The 23,446-nt window shown below is 39.8% G+C and overlaps 1 protein-coding gene across 1 annotated transcript in view; it reads left to right on the forward strand.

Annotated features, from left to right (window-relative positions):
* Positions 1 to 5,553: 5,553 nt before the first annotated feature.
* Positions 5,554 to 23,446, forward strand: part of hcn4 (hyperpolarization activated cyclic nucleotide-gated potassium channel 4) — a 71,620-nt gene continuing 53,727 nt past the window's right edge. The window contains exon 1 of the mRNA XM_035164942.2: positions 5,554 to 6,233. Within this exon, the coding sequence (XP_035020833.1) occupies positions 5,554 to 6,233 (680 nt within the window). The remainder of the gene's footprint in view (positions 6,234 to 23,446) is intronic.

Raw genomic sequence — 23,446 nt, forward strand, 5'->3', positions numbered from 1 at the left:
ACCACACCTTCCTCACCTATGAGATGTAATAAGGAGAAGTGTAAGTGTATAGATAAGTGTAAGTGTATAAATAGATAAGTAAGTGTATGGATAGATAAGTAAGTGTATAAATAGATAAGTGTATGAATATACAGTATAAGTGTAAGTGTATAGAGTAAGTTTATAAATAGATAAGTGTATAAAGATAAGTGTAAGTGTATAAATAGATAAATAAGTGTATGGATAGATAAGTAAGTGTATAAATAGATAAGTAAGTGTATGAATATACAGTATAAGTGTAAGTGTATAGAGTAAGTGTATAAATAGATAAGTGTATGAATATACAGTATAAGTGTAAGTGTATAGAGTAAGTGTATAAATAGATAAGTGTATGAATATACAGTATAAGTGTAAGTGTATAGAGTAAGATAAATAGATATTAATTCAGAGTGGTATAGAGTAAGTGTATAAATAGATAAGTGTATGAATATACAGTATAAGTGTAAGTGTATAGAGTAAGTGTATAAATAGATAAGTGTATGAATATACAGTATAAGTGTAAGTGTATAGAGTAAGTTTATAAATAGATAAGTGTATAAAGATAAGTGTAAGTGTATAAATAGATAAGTAAGTGTATGGATAGATAAGTAAGTGTATAAATAGATAAGTGTATGAATATACAGTATAAGTGTAAGTGTATAGAGTAAGTTTATAAATAGATAAGTGTATAAAGATAAGTGTAAGTGTATAAATAGATAAATAAGTGTATGGATAGATAAGTAAGTGTATAAATAGATAAGTAAGTGTATGAATATACAGTATAAGTGTAAGTGTATAGAGTAAGTGTATAAATAGATAAGTGTATGAATATACAGTATAAGTGTAAGTGTATAGAGTAAGTGTATAAATAGATAAGTGTATGAATATACAGTATAAGTGTAAGTGTATAGAGTAAGTTTATAAATAGATAAGTGTATAAAGATAAGTGTAAGTGTATAAATAGATAAATAAGTGTATGGATAGATAAGTGTATAAATAGATAAGTAAGTGTATGAATATACAGTATAAGTGTAAGTGTATAGAGTAAGTTTATAAATAGATAAGTGTATAAAGATAAGTGTAAGTGTATAAATAGATAAATAAGTGTATGAATAGATAAGTAAGTGTATAGAGTAGGTTTATAAATAGATAGGTGTATAAAGATACATGTAAGTGTAAATAGATAAGTGTAAGTGTACAGATAAGTGTAAGTGTATGAATAGATAAGTGTAAATGTATGAAACGATAAGTATAAGTGTATAAATAGATAAGTGTATATAGATAAGTGTAGGTGTATAGATAAGTGTATGAATAGATAAGTGTAAATGTATGAAACGATAAGTATAAGTGTATAAATAGATAAGTGTAAATGTATAAATAGATAAGTGTAAGTGTATATAGATAGGTGTCAGTGTATAAATAGATAAGTGTAAGTGTAGAAATAGATAAGTGTATATAGATAAGTGTAGGTGTATAAATGCCTCACCTGTACTAATAAGAGGTCTGAACCAGGGCCTGTCCTGTCTCTCAGTTTGCTGCAGCACGTTGACCTGCCTGTGATGGTGCCTGAAGTTGAAGGCCACTGTGCATTGGATCTATTATTGGAGTAAGTTGTGGATATACTACGTTATAGTTTACTGGTTGTTACTTCCATCAACCTGATCAGACAAAAACCTGTGGAAAGCATTTGAAAAACACTATAAACGGTTGATCATTTTCCCCGGTTCCTCATGCTTTAAGTGGTGTGCCAATAAACACGCCACCATTAAGTTCATTTTATAAAGACAGACATTGTTTTACTGCTATAGAACAAAAATAGAGCCTATGTTAATGTATGTAAAAGTAAAAACATATGTACATTCTCTTGAATAATGTCTGTGTTGCATGAGTATAAACCAATGCTGGGCCATATGTTGCAAAATGTTATCAAAATAAAAAAATCATATAAATCAATATCAATATTTATCAGGATAAATGTCAAATTATTCTGTCTTTCAGTGTACAGGCTTATTTCTGAGTGAAGGTTGTGTCAACCTGCTCAATAGGCAGAGAAGGACAAACGTTCGGCAAACAACGATAACAGTAAAACCATATTATGTGTTATATCTCCTCACTGTGCTTGCACAATTCACAAGTAGTACTAGTACCTCTGCCAAGAAGCTGTTATATTTTCACCTGTGTTTGTTTGTTAGTTAGCAGGATTATATAAAAATGTCTGAATAATTTATCATGAAACTTGGTTGAAGGGAGTGGTATGGGTCAGGGAAGAACTCATAGAATTGTGGTGTGGATCTGGATCACGGGGCGGGTCCAACATTTTTTTTTTTCAATTTCTTTCAGAGAAGGTTTTTTTTTTTCATTGGATCTTGATGTAAAAGATCAGGAATGTTTAGTGGACTGATATTTATCAGTGTGTGCAATTTGGTGCAGATCAAAACAAAATCAGACATAGTGAATTTAAATATGGGCTCAAAAGGAGACTGTTGGACTTTGGTTTCTATGAATGCCGTTCTAGTATCGATATATATTGAACTTTTGTTATGTTGCTATTGATAAAAATGATATAGTGGTGATTATTGTTTTATTGCCCAGCCCTAGTTTATACAGTGTAATAGCTAACAGTCCTAAGACAATTGGTATTCAGGGATCAGTTTTGAAACGTCACATAGCTCTGGATGTAAATGAAAGGTGAACTTGTTGGAGCTTTCAGCAGCATCACATGGTCTTCTCCAGTGAATAGAGCTGGCTTATGTCTCAACAAGTGACCTGCGTGTGGAGAACATAATGGCAGGTGGTCATGGATGGATCTGAGATGTCCCTCCTTCTCCATCCGACCCTGACAGCTGGTTGATGATTTCGCCCGTTTCCCTTGATGCTGTGACTTGTTTTGACCTGGTGAGTTTTCCTCTCTGTTGGGTGCACCAGCAAAGAATGTTAAATAGTTTAAGAGCTGAATCATTTTGACTTTAGACTCCTTTACTTCCTGATTAAAAAACAAACCAGCTGCCATTTTTGTTTTGCTTTAAGAATTTGAAAAACAACTGGATATGTTTTCTGGAGGCTTTGATTGTCTTCAAAAAGTGGTTTGGTTATGTTGAATGATCTTTCATTAATGTGTTTTTCTTTCTTCCCACACCCAGCCTGTCAACTTGCCTAACAAGAGAGGAACGGCACTAGTGGCATGAGGACATAAGCAAGAATATGGTAAGAACATGGATTCAACAAACTGAATACAATTTTATTTGTGATCACTCACATCAGTGTGTCCATGAATAGTTGCGAAATAATTATATCTAATGTGTTAAAAAGTCATCTTGATGGATAGTACAGAATGATGTACAGAAGTCAGGGAGTTTTTACTAATCAGGGAGGATGTGCTGAAGTGTGCAACCCTGACTTATATTTAAGTATTTCTGACATGTAAGACAGTTAAACTCTATGACAACACCGTGAAATGAGGTATTTTCAGTATGGGATAATATGGCAGATATATACATGGAGCATTTACATACAGTGGGGTCCAAAAGTGACTAGTGGGAAACGTTTTGGACCCCACTTAATTTCTGTGACATCATTTTAGTATGGTCCTGAACACAGCCTTCCACTATCTCTTTATTTTTAATTAAAAACCCTTAAAGGGATAGTTCACCCAAAAATCTCCTCACCACTTTGCCGATAAAGGGGTGGGTGAAATGTTTGAGTCCATAAAACACTTTTGGAGTTTTAGGGTTAAACAGCGTTGCAGCCAAATCCAATACAATTGAAGTAACTGGGGACTACTTCTTCAAACAGAAAAATACGGCAGAAAATGTATGTAACATGCCTCCATATTGCTCCTGTGGTGTCATCCAATTGTCTGTAAGCCCCGACACTCTAATTCGACTCGAAACAGCGTCATTTACATCAAGTTTTTTGCCTATACATTTTTGGGTGAACTATCCCTTTAAATGAGTGTATGCCCCATGTCAAGACCCAAGGACCAATATTGACATGAAATAATTTCATTTTGTTTTAAAACACAAAAAATTGTTTTATTTAATCTTATATTAAATATAATGAAAAAATAACATAAAGCAATAGAAATGTTGTATTGTATTACGAATCCTGGGATGCCCCCTTGCATATTCCTGTAGTATTTATCATTGACATTATTAAACATTAAAATTATGAACATATTAAAATTATTAAGGCACGATGAGCTTTGACCAATTATCATGTAAACAAAAATCATTTTCGATCTGTCTTGGAGCTTTTATAGGCTATAATGTTAGAATTAGTAGGATGAATTTTTATCATGACTTTATTGAGATTTCTTTCAGGAACTCTTTGAGACTCTCAGAATTCAGGCTCCATGACACTGATGATGAAGGTACTTCCCTTTTCACTGAAGTAAATGTTTTTGGGGAAGATCATGGGGAAGTTTGTACAATAAAACATCAAGGTTGGCAATATTACATCATTTGTAGAAAGTTTTAACTCATAAAATCAAAAGGCTTAACTGCATTTCTTTGAAGAATATAGGCCCTTTCCCAAATGTTTTTTTATCAGTCAATTCAAGTGGATTGATGGATGGGTCATGTCACAACTTCTGTAAGAAGGTTAACCTATATTTTGAATGACACAATAGTAATTTAATTAATATCAAAAGACAAAGTATGAATGTATTTGTATTTATTCCCATTTGAGTCATTCAATTAGAGGTCGTGAGAGCCCACATTTTGTTAAGACGACCCTGCTCTATCCCTAACTGTATTTGTGGGCGCAGATTACGCAGCGGGTATGTTTTTCCATCTGAAGCCTTGAGCCTTGGCCGAACAACGGGTTGGCGTCGTCTACCTGTAGCCTTAACTTGACAGAAAGAGGGGAGCGTTTTAAGAATGGGGGAAGAGCATTCCCCTTTAAACAAGGTGGGCTGAGCTTATTTGCAGTTCTCGCTCCTATGGCAACCCAATAGATCAGCATCATGAATATTCACAGTTCACCAAAACGCACCCTTACTAATGGATCAGTGATGTCAGCGGTGCCTGGAACGCTCTCCTGTATTTTTCTTTTCTTTGACTGAATGTGTCTGGTTGTTTGATGGCAGCTGGCAAGACATCTGGTGAACAGAGCATCCTTCGTCTTGCATGACCTTTCCCTCGTCTCCGTATCACCGTCCGTCGGGCACATCCCCTCACATGTCACGCTAAGGTGACTTTCAAGCAGTTTTTTCCACTTTTTGCGCACAATGTCCAAGCGGCACAAAGATGAGCATCGGAGAAGCAGTGGCCAAGCGGTGCGTGCAGCCCGTGCGTGAGGACATATGCAAAGTGTCAGGTAGTGTTTTTATGGGAAAGAGTGCGTCTCATCTGTTCCAGCAGAGCCACGGCGGTCCATGTCATGTGCAGCAGGCTTTCAGGGATTCAGATTAGCTCCAGACTGATCGCTCTCACAAACGCACACAGGGAGCGCGGGGCTGGTGGCAACAATCGTCTCAACACATCCTAACAACAAACTGGATCTATTGAATTTTCTCCACTGGGTCTCAATGTCATAATGGACAGGTTACACTCCTCCATGCGTAAAAGGCTCTACAGTTTGCCACAGCACATTGGACAGAAAGCATCCATAATGGGCGAGGGAGAAGACGCAGACACGGACACCCGGAGGAAGAGCATCAGGATGAAGCCTCTACCGTCGCCGACCTCTGGGGGAAGCTGCAAAGGCATCGGGGAGACTAAAAGTGGGGAGTCCGTGATCATGGAGACGGACATAGGGAGACCGATGAAGACCAGCTCGAACGGAGACTGCCGGAGGTTTCGAGGCAGCCTCTCTTCCATCACGAGTCGGCATGTGCACGACTCGGACTCGGCGGAGGAGAGGCGCCTGATCACCGAGGGGGATGTCACCCCGAGCGAGGAGAGCCCCCCCGGAGCCATCGGCGAGGGGCCGCCGGACCAAGGCGCGCAAGGGGCCAGCGGTGGCAGCGGTGCCCAGAGCGAGTCCCCGGGTCAGCAGTCAGGGTTTATAAAGTTGGACGGCATCGACCAAATTCTGCCGGACGACGAGAGATTATATCAGGCTGGGTTCATGCACAGACAATTTGGAGCGATGCTTCAACCGGGGGTCAACAAGTTCTCTCTGAGGATGTTTGGGAGTGAGAAGGCGGTGGAAAGGGAACAAGAGCGGGTTAAATCCGCCGGATTTTGGATAATTCACCCATACAGTGATTTCAGGTATTCAGACACCTCAACACATGTTCTCCAAAACAACACATGTTTTAGAATAAAGCATTAACCTTAACGTGGGTGCCTTACACAGGCCCAGATGTTTCTCTCAGTGTGTTTATTAGGACATTAATCACCTCAAGAGGAGCCCAGTCATTGTTTGCCCACCTCCATCACTTATAGTACCCTACTCCTTCATCCTGAAAGATTACACATCACAGTACAAATTGCTTTTCAGCTTTATAAAATATGATATATTAAATTTTAGGCTAAATTAATGATACATTTCAAGTGCCATAACACAGGAGAAGGAATATATTCATTAGTTAGGAGTCCTGTAGACACACTTTGTTGTGTTTTGAAGCACAACCTTTGTTAATTAGGCCAGTTTACCTAACTTGGGTAGATGCTAAATGGATAAATAATTGAATCCCTTTTAATGGTTTCTTCTCCACCATGTGTTCAGGGGACTTCATTTATCAAATTGAGGCCTTTAATTCACACTATCAAGCTTACATGTTGACTTTTCTTATGCCTTTATTCATGGTATTTTTTAAAAGCAACTTTTTTCAATAATTTTACTTGAATTATGTTTGATGAATATTTTTAGTTGTAGAGCAACTTTGACTGGATCCACATGTTTTATGTCTGTTTTAACAGTGTTGTCCCTGGTACTGACAACAGCAGCAAATCTTGGTCGAGAAAGTCCATAGCACTATTGTTGTCACACAAGTTTCCTTGTTAATGTCCTTGAGTATGTTATTGGCCACATACATCTGATTCATGGCCACACAGAGGCTCTAAACTATTAAATATGAGTAGATTTAAGGTCCCTTATCATTGCTTTCAAGATTTCTGGATATTACAAAGTGATTTTAAATATTGGATGAAATTAAATTGTTTAACTCAAATGCATACATATGCTATCACTTGATTTATCAGATGTCTTGTTTGTAAGAGGTGACAGGGAACTGCACATTTATTACCAAAAACAGTCAATGTGTGGCTTGATTCCACATACACTAAAGCATAAACAGGTGTGTCTATGAGCTTGATATTGTTAGATGGAGCTCATGATTGAAAGATACATAATTTGCTTCCTTCAGCCAATCCACTTAAAGCAAATTTGACAAAGTACATCTACTCCGACAACCTCGTACCTTGTATCGTGAGCAGGTAATGAACCTTAACCTTTTTTAATTGAAGACATTCTCCTCTAGTTTAATAATTCAGGCAAAACTATTTCATTACAAGCTGTGTCAGCCATGGCATTTAGCTCACCAACGCGTCCCCTACCTTTCATTTCAATCCTGCGGAGACATTAGCGTTGCTGTAAAAGGATTTAGAGCAGTATCATCCCTGTTACACATACTGTAACATTTCTCCTTGTCTGTGACATTGAATGCTGTCTTGGCAGCCTGTCTGTGATGGTTTTAATGACATGCGATATAGAACCTATCACTGACCACAAAAGGGTTCAGGTTTTTTTTTTTTTTCTCCCTCAAGAACAAGATGTCTGACTTTGAAAGACATGTGAGTTGTAGCGCGAGTTGCTCACAGGCCCGGGGTGTCAGAGGCAAAGGCTAAATAAGACTCTTCCTGGAACAGAGAACAGACACATTTATCTGCCGGTTTATCCTGAGAGAAGGGACGAACACGCTGCGGTGGCTGACATCACTGGATGTTCTCTGATGAATTCTGAATTTAGGATGAACTACTGCGTCAGCTGTCTAAAGCTGTCATGAAAAGTCCTTGTTTTCTAAGTGAACTCTATATGTGTATCATTTAGAAGAGAGATTAAAGTAAAATCAACATAGGATTTCTTGAAATATTTAACATCACACTTCAGCTAATCCTACCCTTGATACAGACCCAGGTGATCAACTCTATTGTGTAGTGTTTCCAATCTGTCTTTGTTTTATTTTGCATTAACTCGCTGTCTGTCTCTACGAAGCATGTCGTCAGTGTTTGCTCAGTCAAAACCATAAAACAAGCACACGTCTGTAAAAGGCATTTGGAGCATATTGGTATCATGCTCATAACATTAAGACATCATACTGGATGGTAACTATTATTGCCATATCCGCACATGACAGGTCGTCATAAAGAAGTGAGATATGTTTATGACAGTTTGCCATTTTTGTCATGCTCCTCCCAGTTGGTTGTGTTTCCTCTGACCCCACTGCTCTCTTACTCACTGTGCTTAATGTCACGAGGAAGGCTGATTTTGGGCTCGGAGAGTCTGTCCTGATTCTGAAAGGTCATAGATTTGGCACCAGCGGTGAGTTTTGAAGTGTTTCTGAGCAAAGACGCTGAAACAGGGAATTCGTTTTACACCGCACTGCGGTTGAAAGGATATACATGTGTCACTCTCAGGGAGATGTTCTAAAGTAAATAGATAAATGCAGAGAGATAATTGTTTGGAAAATTGAGGTTGAGCCACTGACTTGTTTCAGGGGTCCGAGGGTGGATACTGTATATTACCACAATTAACCATATTGGCGATCTGAGCTCATTTAGCTTGTGGTCCAAGTGCTCAACACTGATTAGGTAATCACTCCAGTCTACAATTAAAACCACACATGTGGCACTCAATCAGGAGAGAAGAAAAAAATTGAGACTGGTAAAAGATTCTTGAGCAATTCTCTGTGACTAACTTAGAAAAGACATCAATATAAACCAACAAGAATCACTCATTAAAGTACTTTAAATGATAAAAGGTCTTTACTGATGGAAGTCAACATCCATGACAGCTTTTTATCTGTATTAAAATGCTTCAAATTATATTTGAACCCTGCCGGAGAATGCTTCATGTCAGTTAACACAGCATGTTGAGAGGAGCTACAACCCCTATTTTATTTTTAATGAACTGAAGGAGAAACATGATAGTTCTCAGAAACGAGGATGAGAAACAGGACAAGATGACTGTAATTAAAGTATACAAGGAGATGAGATGGGACCTTTTAATGGGCCTGCCGAGTCGAAGGGTCTCTGTGACTAAAAGTTGTATTCCCATGTCTGCATCAAAGCTTTGGCACTATAAGCTCAAATTAGAGTGTCACAAGGAATCACATAGTCATCACTGTGCCAGAATTCAGCAAAACCTCCTCTTGTCAAGTATTGTATAACGCTAAGAAGCAGGGGTGGAGCAATATCTTGCAATGGGGAAAAAGACGGATTAAAAATGGCATCATAATCCAATCTACAGCCTCATTTCCAGATCCAAAGCTGAACAGCTTCCTTCGATCCTGAACAAGCGTCTCCCAGTGCACAGATGTGGTCACTTAACCACAGGGTGACATCTTTAACCCTTAAAAAAGAGGAAACAGCATTCATACAAAATGACTGGTTTACAGAGTCATAAATAAGGATGGTTATTTCTGTCCCTAGGCAGAAGATGACCATAAAATATCTGTGGAGGTTTGATAGGATTATTGAGCAATACATGTGATTGGTGCTGAGGTTACTGCATCCTCTCTGTTCCTCACTGAATGCCTCTGTCTGATAGCAGCTCTGCTTATATCTCTATCGTGAAAATGTGACTTTATGATTGTTGTTTGAAAGCTGATGTGCTTTACAAGCTGGCTGAGACCTTTTGCTGATGCGTGTCCTTGATCATAAAAAGAGAGAAATCAAAGTCATAGAATCGTTACGCTGTGCTTTTTAAAAGAAACAGATTATTTCCCTGCTTGATTGGCAAAATGATATCCCTCTCACAGAGAGGATAATGCTCTATCTTTCCATGCCGAAAACCAGGTGAGAGCCTATTGACCAGATTCTATCAATGCAGCAGCATTGTGCAGAGTTCTAGACAAATGATACGGCACAATATTAGAATGCATCCCTCTGATCGGCAAGTGCCTTTTTAATTATCTTGTGGTTCACAGCCCAGAGGACACATCTGTTGGAAAGTCTTCCACATTTCCCTGGAGAGATAGAAGAGAAATGTCGCACATTAGAACTTATTTTTTGCACTGAAGGCTCTATTAAGCTCCCCCTTTTCCTTTCAGAACTGTTTTGCCAATGCTATCAGTGAGGGGGGTCGGCCGTCCCGCAGTTTCTGTCAATCAGTTAAATCCCTTTGCTACAGTCATGTGAATCCTTCCATCCACTCTGCAAAGTCCACTTTTCAACAGCCCTTTATTCTTCCTGCACATCCAGTTCTGTTTCCCAGAGGACATGTACCTAGACAGTGGCAAAAATAAATCCTCTAAAAAAGACATCTTCCGATTTTTTCTTCTGTTATTTTTTCTTTGCAGATAATACAGTAAAGGGAAGTAGAGCAAATGTGGCACATTAAGACTGTGATATAGTTCAAGGGAGGTAACTTTTAGGCAAGTGTTACTAAATTAGACGGTTTTCTCTGTTTTAAAAGCAAATAGTACCTATTAATTTAACCATTTTCTGCTCTGATGTTTTCTTTCTCTTGATGAAGTGACTCATAGCATTTTAAATTTCCTCCATTAATCCAAATAAAGAGATGTTGCTTTTTTGGGGGGGGGACAGCTTCTCACAGTATTAGCATATCTACTGAACATTTGCATATCTCAATCTTAAAAAGAGGAAAACTGTAAGGAGAAGCTCACAATACTTGAGAGAATGCTAACCTAACTTAGACTGCCCTTGTGTTTTCTGAAAATAATTTCCATAGCTTTTATTCTTTTGATGAATTTTAAAGAGATATTTAAAATGTTATCAAGCTTTAGCAGCCACTAACAGGTAAAGGGCTTTTGGTTTGAAAAGCACACTTACTGTACCGGTGAACACTTGGTAGTCCGTGTGATCAGATTAAATAACATTCTCTATTTCAGTCAGGTTGATTACTGGTGATTTGAGACTGCGTATTGCTATTGATTTGTTTGGATCCTGCGGGGCCTCGGGCTTGCCATCGGTGGGGGTGGATTATTGAAAAATGAGATGGAGAAACATACACAGCTGTGGCGAGGGTGATTCCCCCTCCCTGTGGCAGTGGCAGGACTCTGAGTGAGAGTTACACAAAGGTCAAGATGAGGTTCTGGAGATGCAGCAGATGAGACATATAAAGGCTGAACGTTTGGAGCCCAATTTCAACAGTTTTTTTGTATTTCTGTTTTTTGGAGAAGTAAGTCTCAATGAATGTGTTTTAGTTGGCACCAATTTTTCAATGTTAACCTGATCAAGGCAATAATCTGAATAAGACACTATGATGTAAACAGTATTTTCTGATTACCTTATCCTGAATAAGGCCATACTCGGAAAAAGCAATAATCAAATCAAGACATTTGGAATTTTCTGACCTTAGTCCCATTACGTAGTCATGTATACATCTTAATTGCTTTATATTTCTATTATTTTTTTCACAGCATTTTGTAACATCGAAATACAGCAGTTACCAAATGCTTGCTGACTCATGTAAATGGTGTATTGTACACTTAACTATTTCAGGTTTGGGTTTTAAAACTGTAGAAATAACATTGGACATAATGGTGTAGTGGTTGTAATTTTTCAGTTCAGTTATATTTGCCAAGTTGCCTAGGTCAGTAGTTGGAATATTGGTTTCCATGTAAACATAGTACATGTACAGTAGATGATGATTATGAGATCCACGTGAGATCAACATGCTTGAAATAAAAAAATGAAAGTCCATACTGCACTGTTGTGATAAAAAGGCTGCTTGAGATTATACTGTAGGATGAATGTCACTCTCTTCTCTTGAGTCTCCATTAAATAATTCCTCCTTTAATTTAGTGCGGGTAAAACACGGGGATTACAGATGGTTCTGGCTGGGCCTGAAAGTGGGGTAATCAAAATAGGCTGCTGTGCTCAACCACGAACATTAGGAGCCAAGAGATTATTACGACACAATTTATTTAATGGAGGGAGCCCAGGAAGGATGTGCATGCGTGGTCGGTGGGTGGAAGGTTGCCTGTCATAGTGGCAAAATGATTGAGTAGTACCATGTGACCTCCTTGCCACGCACACTTTTGTGAGGGAGTGTGAAATCAGGACACGTGATGACAACTGTATAAGAATGGCCCTTTTTGTTCCTGCATGTTTGTAATTTCCACCCATAGTGAAACATCATTTTATTTAGCAGAGAGCTGAGTTTAACCTTGGGAAAGTAATCTCCAGGTGAGATTATATTGATTGATTGGACATCATATACATTTTGAAAATGGGAAAGCCAGCTGCAAGCATTTTCTGGGCCCCACGTGTCACCTAGCTGCTTTGCTTGATGTATTTTGGTCACCTGACAAATATAATGTTATGTGTCCTTCCCGCTTCACCATCCTCTGCACTGCAACATCAATTTATAATCTCTCCGGGTGGATACACAGCACCGGGCGAGATCCTCTTTCAACACATTTCAGTGTCAAATGTATTTCTCTTTCCACTGGACAGATGTGATTATTGTCCCACTGACCACAGGTTAATGTGTCAGTTTCACTTATCTCAACGTTTCAGGTTTGGTCAATGGAGAAAATGTATTATCAGGTCACATTTGAAATTCCTTGCATGTGACATGAGAGAAACCAGTTGACCTCTGTCGATCTTTGTGTTTGTGAAATCAGATTCTGGTTAAGCTTCATTATTCATAGCTAATGTTATTATGTTACAGTATACCGTTTGAGACCACTCTACCATTCACTTGAATGGATAAGTGGTCTCAGACTTTTATACATGGTTTTACAAATGGCTCATGCAGAGGAGACGTTGTGTAGGAGAGAGAGGATTTCTGCATGGTCTGAAAAAGTCTAAAATTTAGTAATCCTAATCAGGGCTGTGTATTGGCAAAGACCCCATGATATAATATATCACAGTATGATACGATACATATTGCGATATACTGTACATACCATGTCACTGAAAAGTGAACACACTGAATTGAAATGCATTTGCCAACATCATACAAAAGTAAAGTGCTTATTGTGCCAATTAAAGGAATATAAATAAGTACTGTATAACTCAGTGTGATAGTGATACCTACTGTATGCTTATTGTGTTTTCTTTTCCTGTGGCACAGAGACAATTATTTTACACCCAAACGCAGCAGGGACTCTGCTCATAAATCTCACTTGAAACATTTAGTTTTAATTTGACTCTGACATGTAATCAGTGCCGTAAGAAAGGCAATCAGCACAACACAGAGTATATAGGTGTAATCTTCCAATGATACCCAAGAGGGCATTCTTTACTTTGATTACAGGCACTGCAGTGACTCAGGCTTCTGCATCAACACCTAATTCATAACCAGACTAACCTTAATTCTCTCTGGTATTATTGCTTTTCCTAACTGTGTAATGAATTTATTCCATATTGAAATGTTTTTACATTTCTAAAGCAAGAAACAACCTGGTTGCCAGCAATCAACAGCACACTGTATTTTTTGGGAATTGTCAGCGTGGTTGGAATGAATTATTAAGATTGCTTGGGTGAAAATACCTCCTGTGTTCTGTCGCTCCCCTCTGATGTCTGCATCCTGGCACGCAATTTACACACAGACCTGGATGATACTTTCCATTCAACTCAGTTTTATTTGTATGGCACCAAATCACAACATATATATCAAGGCACTTTGCAGAGTAAGGTTGAGACCTTGCGTTTTTATGGAGAGAAACCCAACCGTTCCCATGATGAGCAGCACTTAGTGAAAGTACAGAAGAAACATTGTTTGCATGTACTTCTCTTGGTTTGTTATTGCTTAGTCAGGAGCCAGATGGCTGGGATTTGCTAATTTGAACAAAGCTATGAGGGTCCATATACAAACAGTCACATTTTATGGCAACTCAATACACCACTGAATGTGACCTAACGCACAGACCAACCTAATACATGAAAGGACGTCCCTCTGCACCACATGCAGTTGAAATAAATTCAAGAATTACCTGCACACAACATTTTGACCCTGATTTGTCCTTGAGTTGGAGAAACATGTTGAGAGACTCCTCAGTGTTAAATTCTGCCTTAATCATGACTATAGGTTTTTATGTCTCGTTTAGTAACCAAATCACCCCATCCTATGGGTTGACCTCTGGGTGCATGCTGCAGCCTCTTTTCTCCTCACATAGATTCTGCTATAGGTAGTACATACAGGTTGACCTTTTCAGCCCCGACTGTGTCCCAGGTGGATTCTCACACCCCTTGTGTCCCCCCCCAATCAGATAGGAAATGGCCAAGATGTGAAACTGGTACTGACACTGTATGTTGCTTCAGGGGGCGGACGAAATAGAAGAAACGTCATATCCAAAAGCACTTTGACACTTATCATTACCAAGTCAGCTTAATGGGAAGGTTTTATAAAGTTCAGTGACAATAAGTAGATTGTGCCAGAAATAATAGTACTGTAGGCGATGTATATAACGTGTTCGTGTGGGTGGGTACCTGTATTTATTTCTTTGTGAGGACCATTTTGAGCATAGACTTTACAGAGTGAGGACATTTGGGAAAGTGAAGACATTTTGGTCGGCCCTCACTTTTTCAAGGGCTGTTTAAGGGTTAGAAATAGGTTTAAGTTTGGCTTTTTCATTCAATTATGATGGTTAAGGTAAGGGGAATGAGAATGTAAATCCATTATGCCAAGTTGTCTTTGATAGAAATGCACTGCTCAAAAAAATGAAGGGAACACTTAATCGTCACAGTATAACACCAAGTCAGTTAAACTTCAGGTTTATCAATCTGTCCATTTAAGAAGCAAAAGTGATTGTGAATCAATTCGACTGCTTTGGTGCAAATGACAGTGACTACACGTGCAATAGAGAGACAAAAGCAAGACAACCCCCAAAAAGGGAATGTTTTTTTTGGCAATTTCTCTCTCCTTATCCTTCCTGACTATTCTTCTCTAGTCTTGTGTTCTGCTACTGTCCTTGTCACTACTGGTAACATGAGACAGTACCTGCAGCCCAATCAGGTTGCACAGGTAGTCCAGTTTCTCCAGGATGGCACATACATACGTGCAGTCACAAGAAGGTTAGCTGTGTCTCCCAGCACAATCTCAAGAGCATGGAGGAGATGCCATAGAAGGGTATCAACCCAGCAGCAGGACCTGTATCTGCTCCTTTTGTGCGAGGAGGAACAGGAGGAGCACTGCCAGAGCCCTACAAAATGACCTCCAGCAGGCTACTGGTGTGCATGTTTTTGACCAAAGTTCAGAAACAGACTACATGAGGGTGGCATGAGGGCCCAACATCATCTAGTGGGACCTGTGCTCGCAGCCCAGCACCTTGCAGCTCGATTGGCATTCGCCAGAGAACACTTGAATTGCCAGGTCTGCCACTGGTGACCCGTTCTCTTCAAAGATGAGAGCAGGTTCACACTGAGCAAGAGTGACAGGTGTGAAAGAGTCTGGAAACGCTGTGGTAACTTCATCCAGCATGACTGGTTTGGCGGTGGGTCGCACAGACCTTCATGTCATAGCCAACGGTACTCTGACTGCTGTTAGGTATTGGGATGAAATCCTCAGAGCGATTTTCAGATCTTAGGCTGGTGCAGTTGGCCCTGGTTTTCTCCTGGTGCAGGACAATGCCCGGCCTCATGTGGCCAGAGTGTGTAGGCAGTTCCTGGATGTGGAGGGCATTGATGCCATTGACTGGCTCTCACGTTCAAACCTCTGACCTAAATCCAATGGAGCCCCTATGGGACATTATGTATCAGTGCAGGAGCTCATTGATGCCCTGATCCAGGTCTGGGAGGAGATCCCCCAGGACACCATCTACCAACTCACCAGGAGCATGCCCAGACATTGTCAGGAGTGCATACAGGCACACGGAGGCCATACACACTTCTGAGTCACATTATGAGTTGCCGTGATAAAAGTCACAAAAAATGCCAAATTGACATCTGTATGATGGAGCCACAGAGAGTTTACAAATCTTCATGCCAGTTCAAATAATGATCCTTCATGCTCTATACTTGTTGTTCACCTGTGACGTCCATCATTCCCTTGTTAATATTTCTCTCTCAAGCATCTGTGCACCGCAGACTTGGCAGGACGATGGCATTTCCACAGAGGACCTCTCCACGGTTTACTCTGCAAGAATGTATAGAAGGCTAAAGCACTTTGGAAACAGTGGGGTTTCCACTCAGAGTGGACAAGAGTCCAGTGCGCTGAATAAAGAACTCTGTGTGTGGCTTACAAGATTCGCAGGAAATGCTTCCCTGGATCAATGTGTTAGGCCTCGCTCCGCCACATGCTGTGTGTCTAGAAGACTTAGACAAATGGCTGGATTATGAGACATGCAGTGGTGAGAGACAGATTGTTCCCACTCCTCTCCTGTGTGTGTGTGCGTATGTGTGTGATTTATCTTCACCATCTCTTTACTCGATCGCATGTCCTCTTTTACCGACACCAGTTGTGGGTTGTAATAAGTTATCCAGTGTGTGATTGAATATGGGACAGAAATTTAACGTGTATAAATCATATGCTTTTTCTTACTCAGATTTGATTAAATCTATTTTAGTATTAATAAACCTCATACTACAAGGTTGAATCACTGATTGGATGTGTTGTTTCCGTGTGGAGTTTGCATATTTTCCAAAGACAAGCAGATTGGGGTTAGGTGAATTGGAGACTTTAAATGGACCATAGTTGTGAATGGTTATTTGCATCAGCCATGCGATAACCTGGCGACCTGTCCCGAATGTAGCCCGCCTCTCACCCAATGTCAGCTGGGATTGGCTCCAGCCCCACAGTGACCCTCATAGGATAAGCAGTAGATAATACATGGATGAATGTACCTCATACTTTATTTTTCCATTAAAAAAAGAGAGATAGTGTTACGTTTCCAAAGCTACACCTCGAAGTAAAAACAGATGATCTCTTTGTTTAGAGGACGATCTCCTCACACTCTCTGTCTGTGCCCTCATGTTGTACAGAGTCTAATTTTCTATCACTATTTCCTCATTTTCTTTTCTTTTTGAGCCCCTACTCTTCCTCTCACCCTTTGACCTCAGATCAGCATTTTGGACATGGACAGAAAAGCCTTTCGTTGCCGGCACTCCATTTGCTGATTGCAGCCCCTAAAGTAGTGAAGATAATGGCCCGGCACTGGTGCAGCCTAGAACAAGGGCATGAGGTGATGGTCTACTGCCTGACCAGCAGCCGGTATTACACACTGTACATTATCATAGCACTTCATCTATGTTAAGAGAAAGCCCATTGTGCCATCTAAATCTCCCCCTGGCTTTCTCCTGTTCAAGTGTGGGCTGGTGGAGTATATATTTTTGATGTGTTCAGCAGTTGGGAGGCTCTTGCCGATGTTTCCTCTGCCACACTCTGTGGCTGGCTGACAGGGGACCCCTCTGACATGACCCTAAGGACCTTGTGAGAGATAGCAAGGCATCGTGATAAAACATAGATGCAATTAGTGGCAGGATGAAAGTCCACAAAGCCGGAGTGCAGATACTGGCACATGCTAGTAGGATAAGTGAATGCTGATGGCCCCAGCTAGAGAGCTTTCTTTACTCTCCGCTTCTTTACTCTGCCACTCACTGTCTCCCTGTTTACTTTTTTTCTCCTGAGACTGCAGATTACCTTTGTACAGTTTTTGTTTCTCAGAGCAGATTGTCAGCAAGTTCTGCTCTGTGAAGCTGGGAAGGACGAGGACAGGGACACTGAGTAGCCACTTGTGGGACCGGGCAGAGCATGTCCAGCAACAGCACCCACCCAATAAATAGAAAGTATCCCAGTGGGATGTGAAGGGGGCCAGAAAGAGACTTCTTCTGAGCATTCTTCTCAGTGGGCTCCCTGATTACATCTGGTCATTCTGCAAAGTACCTCTGTTGATTTCATGATTTAGTCAGAGCTCTTAAGTGCACACTTCTGAGCTCTTCAAACATCACTACAAGTTTATCGGCTGGACTTCTTTCACTGAGTGGATCTGGGGCATAATCTTGAGTGTCTGGCGCCAATGCTACAGATGTCAGTGAGTTTCCCTGTAAAATTCCTACCCTCAATCTGTGATTTTGAATAAAGTTGAAGTGAATCGAAGCCGTTTAATTCCAATCAATTCTGGTATTATCACACAAATGAATGATTTTAATATCTTTTAAACCATTGATGGAGGATTATGTGCTGTGTTTTTGTAAATACACCCTCTCATCCACTTAGAAAATGATGTTTTACATCAGTTGAAGCCAAAACCACCATAGTGCACTGAACACTTAATTACACACATGTAGACGTGGGAGTAATTTTCAAAGTAAAAAGTATCTAATAACTTAGATTTAGATGTTTTAGTGTTAGTCTGTGCTTTAAAAGATCTGTCAATCAATTTCAGATTTGCTGAACTTGTGTTTGAATTTGTGCAGCTTTGTTTAACATTTGCAAGTGCAAAGAGACACCTATCAATCTAATGATTACAGAAATCTGTGTCTGTCTGACTATGGCTCCAATTCCTGGAGAATCATTCATCTGATTTACTTCACACTTGGTATGTGTATTGTTAAAGGCCCAAGAGAGGACAGTGTAGAATTGGGTGCAATTTGGACAAACAATGCATTCGATATTAATACAATTTGAATAAACAGGTGAGCAGCGCCCTGTAGCAGCAGCAGCTGGGACTCATCAGTGACAATGACAACAACAACAACTGATTATCCAGTCGAGGTACTGAGTCGAGCTTTGCTGAACTTTGAAAAGACAGGAGTTGAACAGCTCTTTGTGCGGCAGCAGCTTCAGGGTTCTGTGGACTGAGTCCAGCAGCAGATCTTTACTTGCCGTGGCTCAATTACAGCCTTGTCACTTTTTCAGTTTCAGAAAGAAATCTGCAACCAGCATCACCACAGGCCAGGCAAACAGGCCATTCCAAATTGCCATGTTTGGAACAGGCATTGCACTAGTCTGTTCTACTTCAGTAGATGTGACATTGGCCTTCGTATTGTCTTTCTGTTGTCAATGTTGAATTACAGTCCCAGACAAAGCTTCAGAGGTGAATGAAAGATCATGCGCTGTACCCGTATACCTTGATGTCCTACCAGTAAGAACCACCTGTAATCTTATTTATGGATCTCTTTAAGCAGTGTTAGCTAAGGTTGACTCCTTTCAGTAACTTTTTGCTACTCCTCTCCCCTCAGCAGTGTGGTGGAAATTTGACCTGGTGAGACTTCTGAAATAAAGAGATCTGAGAATAATAGTCTTTTAAGTATACTTTATTCCCTGCAAGGAAGGTCAGACAATCATACTGCATGCAAAGAGCATTCTGCAGAGGGAATGACAAAGAAACATTCCCAGGCATGTGCTTTTATGCAGATTTGGTGAATGTGTGTGTGTGTGTGTGAGTGAGTGAGTGAGTGAGTGAGTGAGTGAGTGAGTGAGTGAGTGAGTGAGTGAGGAGTGAGTGAGTGAGTGAGTGAGTGAGTGAGTGAGTGAGAGAACCGGGTGAAATGTAAAATCCCAGAAGATAAGACTTTCGGTTCGACAGAAGGTTCGAGGTCTTGGTGGGGAAGACGAACCCAGTCTCATATGTGTGGCTGTGACGTCATCTTGGCAGTTACACAAGCAGTAATGGTATACATGAACAGAGATAATATATAATATAGTATAGTGGTATAATTTTCCATTACAGCAGATGTTTAGAACATCCCCCGTCTTCTCTTAGCCTAAAGTTGGGGAGATTTGCCTCAATACCTCTGATGAAATCTTCTAAGCCTGGGTTTGATAAAACATTGTGCCTCACCTAAATATAGCCACCTGCGACTGCACAGTCCCAGTGTCAGTGATGTGCTTGCAGTGTGCCTGCCGGCTGTGCTTAGCAAAGACAGCAGCATTATGACAGTTCATTGGAGCAGGTGACAACAAAAATAGGATTAACCCTTTTAACCGGAATTTCTTTTTTGTTTCTCCTCAACAGTTATATCTTGCTGTGTTTGACAACTGGCTTGTTAAATAACCTTTGGTTTACTTTTTATGGACAATACACAATACAATACACATGTTTTGTTGTTACAGATGTTTTCCCATTAAAGTGTGACAGGCTTTATCATAGCTCTCCTCTCCCTGTGGCTGTAGCTTACGTAAAATGTGATTTTTTTTTAACCTCTCACAAAAGCCTTTTTTATGCTTAATTTTCATTCAGTCCACTTCTTGTATTGTTAATCTGGTGCCAAAACAACTATTCATGTGGCTTCAATGGAGGGCAGCAGCAAACAAGTGTTTTAACCAAAATGCCACAAGTATAATAATAATAATAATAATGTTGTTGTTATTGTAATGTATTTTTGATATTTTTTCTTCAAGAAATTACTTTAATAACAGTAATATAATAATTTAATAGATTAACTCACTCTGGCTTTAAAAGTCATTAAGGTGGATGTGATACATTTTGAATTAAACTGTCAAATAGTCTTTTAGACACCATGTGAGTAAAAAACATGAATTCTTTAATATTTCATTGATATAAAAATAACCTTGCCAGTAGACAATTTCACTCAATCTGAAATTTATATTACATACCCATTAAACTCAATTAAACTATGCCCTCGGTTTATAGCTAAATAAAAACAATATAGATTTTTCACTTAATCGTAGTTTTTATTTCAATGAAAAGCTTCCAAGCCAATCTTTGTGTATGCTGTTCTTCCCCTCTCGGTACATCTGTGCATAATGTTGAGTGGGGGCAGAACTGGTTCACTTTGGGCGGCGTGTTGTGTCAAACGGCCGCTTTGTGTGGAAATCAAGTCATTACAGTGTGTGAATTCTACTTAATTTTGTCCATGCCAGAGAGCTAATGCTGGCTAACAGCTGTCTGCAGACATCAGCCTGTTGCCATTTAACACAAACAGTGCAGAGGATTTAGTGAGCAGACTTGCAGCTTCTGGCCTGTCTGAGCTGTAAGTGATCATTAGAGTGGACGTCTGTCTGTATGCAACATCTAATGCAGCTTTCACAAACAAAAAATTAGATATTTTAGACGAAGATGTTAACAAGTTCTCCTTTACCAGAAGAATAACAGCAATGGTCATTCAAAATGTCTAAATTTAATGATCAAAGTTTCTTATTTCTGACATCCTGTCATTTGTGGTCATGAAATTAATTTCTGCTCAGTAGCAAAACTTTCCTCCCAACATTCAGTGCTGTTGTGTGCTGTTGATCTGGTTTAACCTGCTAAGCTAACAACAGAGAAACAGTTCCAGTGAAATACATGGGTTTACACTAACACTTACACATATATGCACATACGTACTACAGGCACATAGACAAACAAAAAATACGCAGTCCTCTTCATAGTGATGCACAGGTCTGATAGGATAAACTGTCAAATGTGATTGATGCACACGATTTACATTTAAAATACCTTTACTTTCAAGGTCATGGTCAAAGTTTGAATATAACACTTTTATCAATGTTCTCTTTTGTTTGTTTCCTTATCTTTAATAGAAATTGCTCCAGCATTAAATGTTTCCAAAAAGAAACATGTGATATTTTTTCTCTCATACCTGGAGTTTTGGTATTGAAATATATGTTTGTCTGACGAGAGAACACAGGGTTTGTGGGAGCTGTGTGTTGGTCAAAATGAAACCAGTTTGTGGGGCTGATATTTATCATAACATGAGTCAGAATTTTCAGGCATAGTCTGAGCAGGACCCTGATAACACAAATCTTCACAGAGAAAATTGGAGCAAGCAAACACACATGCACATACACACTCACACACAAACACACACAGCAAGCAAATGAATTATTCAACAAAGAAACAGCTTTTTTATGCAAAAACAGATACATTTCAATCATTTGATCAGCGCAAATTGCATTTACAGTGCACACAATGTCGGCTGGTGTCCTTGTGCGTGAATGTGTGCGTGAATGTGTGCGTGAATGTGTGCGTGTGTGTGTGTGTGTGTGTGTGGAGAGCACCCATTTTTCCTCTGCTGTTCCCATTCAGTCATGTAATGACACTGACACTTTTACCTGACATGACAGATAATCTTGCTTGTATGTGACGCCATCATTCTCCCAGCATGGTGGCCAACAGATAGACATCTCTTCAAGAGAAATGTAAAAACAAGAGTGCAGATATGCATAAACAAACACACATACTCTCCCTGTATATATATAGCACTATATATAACCTATTCCTGTGTCTCTTGTGTCCCTTGTGCCTGCCTCCTCAATTTAAACATCTGGGCTACTGTGAAAGGTGAGCGAGTGTCCATCTCTGGGTCTCAGTCTCTTACAGGTAGGTGTGGGCTGTGAGGGTGAGGAGAATGAGAGAGGCTTATCATGTAGTCACATGCACTCTGATGGTGACAACATGTTCCTGCCATCCCTGGTCACCCCACAGGAGAGCAGAGAGGGCTGCAGTCTCTGTCCCTTCAGACTGCAAAATGTCAGGGATCCCTTCATCAGTACAGCAAACCCTCAGCACCATAGTTAGGTGTGAGCCATGCTACTGTGCCTCTTTCCCAGTGTTTCCAGTGTTTGTCTGCTTATGCTGGCCCCATTTAAAGAAATGAAATAGTTTCACTCAAGTCCTGCAAACATTCCCTGCATTTATTCCCTTGTTGCGCCGCAACAATTAAACACAGTTTGTGCCCCAGGCTGTTTCAGGAGGTAAAGAGTGTTGCCCATTATCCAGAAGGTTAGGTTTCGATTCCCAGTCTTCCCATTCTGTGTGGACAAGATACTGAGCCCAAATTTGCACCTGACGGCTGTGACAGCAATATGTGATTGTGTGATAAAGTGCTGCACATAAATTTGTGTGAATGGGTGAATGGCAAAACTGTACAGACATATAAATACAGACCATTTAACACATACAGCTCTGATGTTCTCCGGTAACCTCATAGTTGCATGAATAGAGTTTTGTCTTTTATTGGAGGGTTTTTTTTCTTTTCATTTGGGGTTTTTATGCTCAATGTTTTCAAAAAAATTCAAGCCCTAGCTAGAGTCTCCACTTAACCTAACCCCAATCTGCATGTCTTTGGACTGTCAAAGGAAGGTAAAGTACCTTGACAAAGCCCACATAGTCACTGGGAGAACATGCAAACTCCTCACAAAAGAAACCTGCCCAAACAGGGATTCGAAACCAGTAACCTTCTTGCTGTAAGGCAACAGTGCTACCCACTGCTTGACCTCAAACTATATAAATAATAAATAAATAAGACGTTTCTATCTCCATCCACACTTGAGAGTATCACCTTCATATCACCACTGCCAGGTCATTGTATTTCGCTTTTATTTCCCTTGAAGACCAGCATGCAGTGTGGGTCTGTGATTTTGGATGCACACAGAGATATGAAATTGTTTA

This window comes from Hippoglossus stenolepis, chromosome 1, assembly GCF_022539355.2.
Source record: "Hippoglossus stenolepis isolate QCI-W04-F060 chromosome 1, HSTE1.2, whole genome shotgun sequence".
Taxonomy (NCBI): domain Eukaryota; kingdom Metazoa; phylum Chordata; class Actinopteri; order Pleuronectiformes; family Pleuronectidae; genus Hippoglossus; species Hippoglossus stenolepis.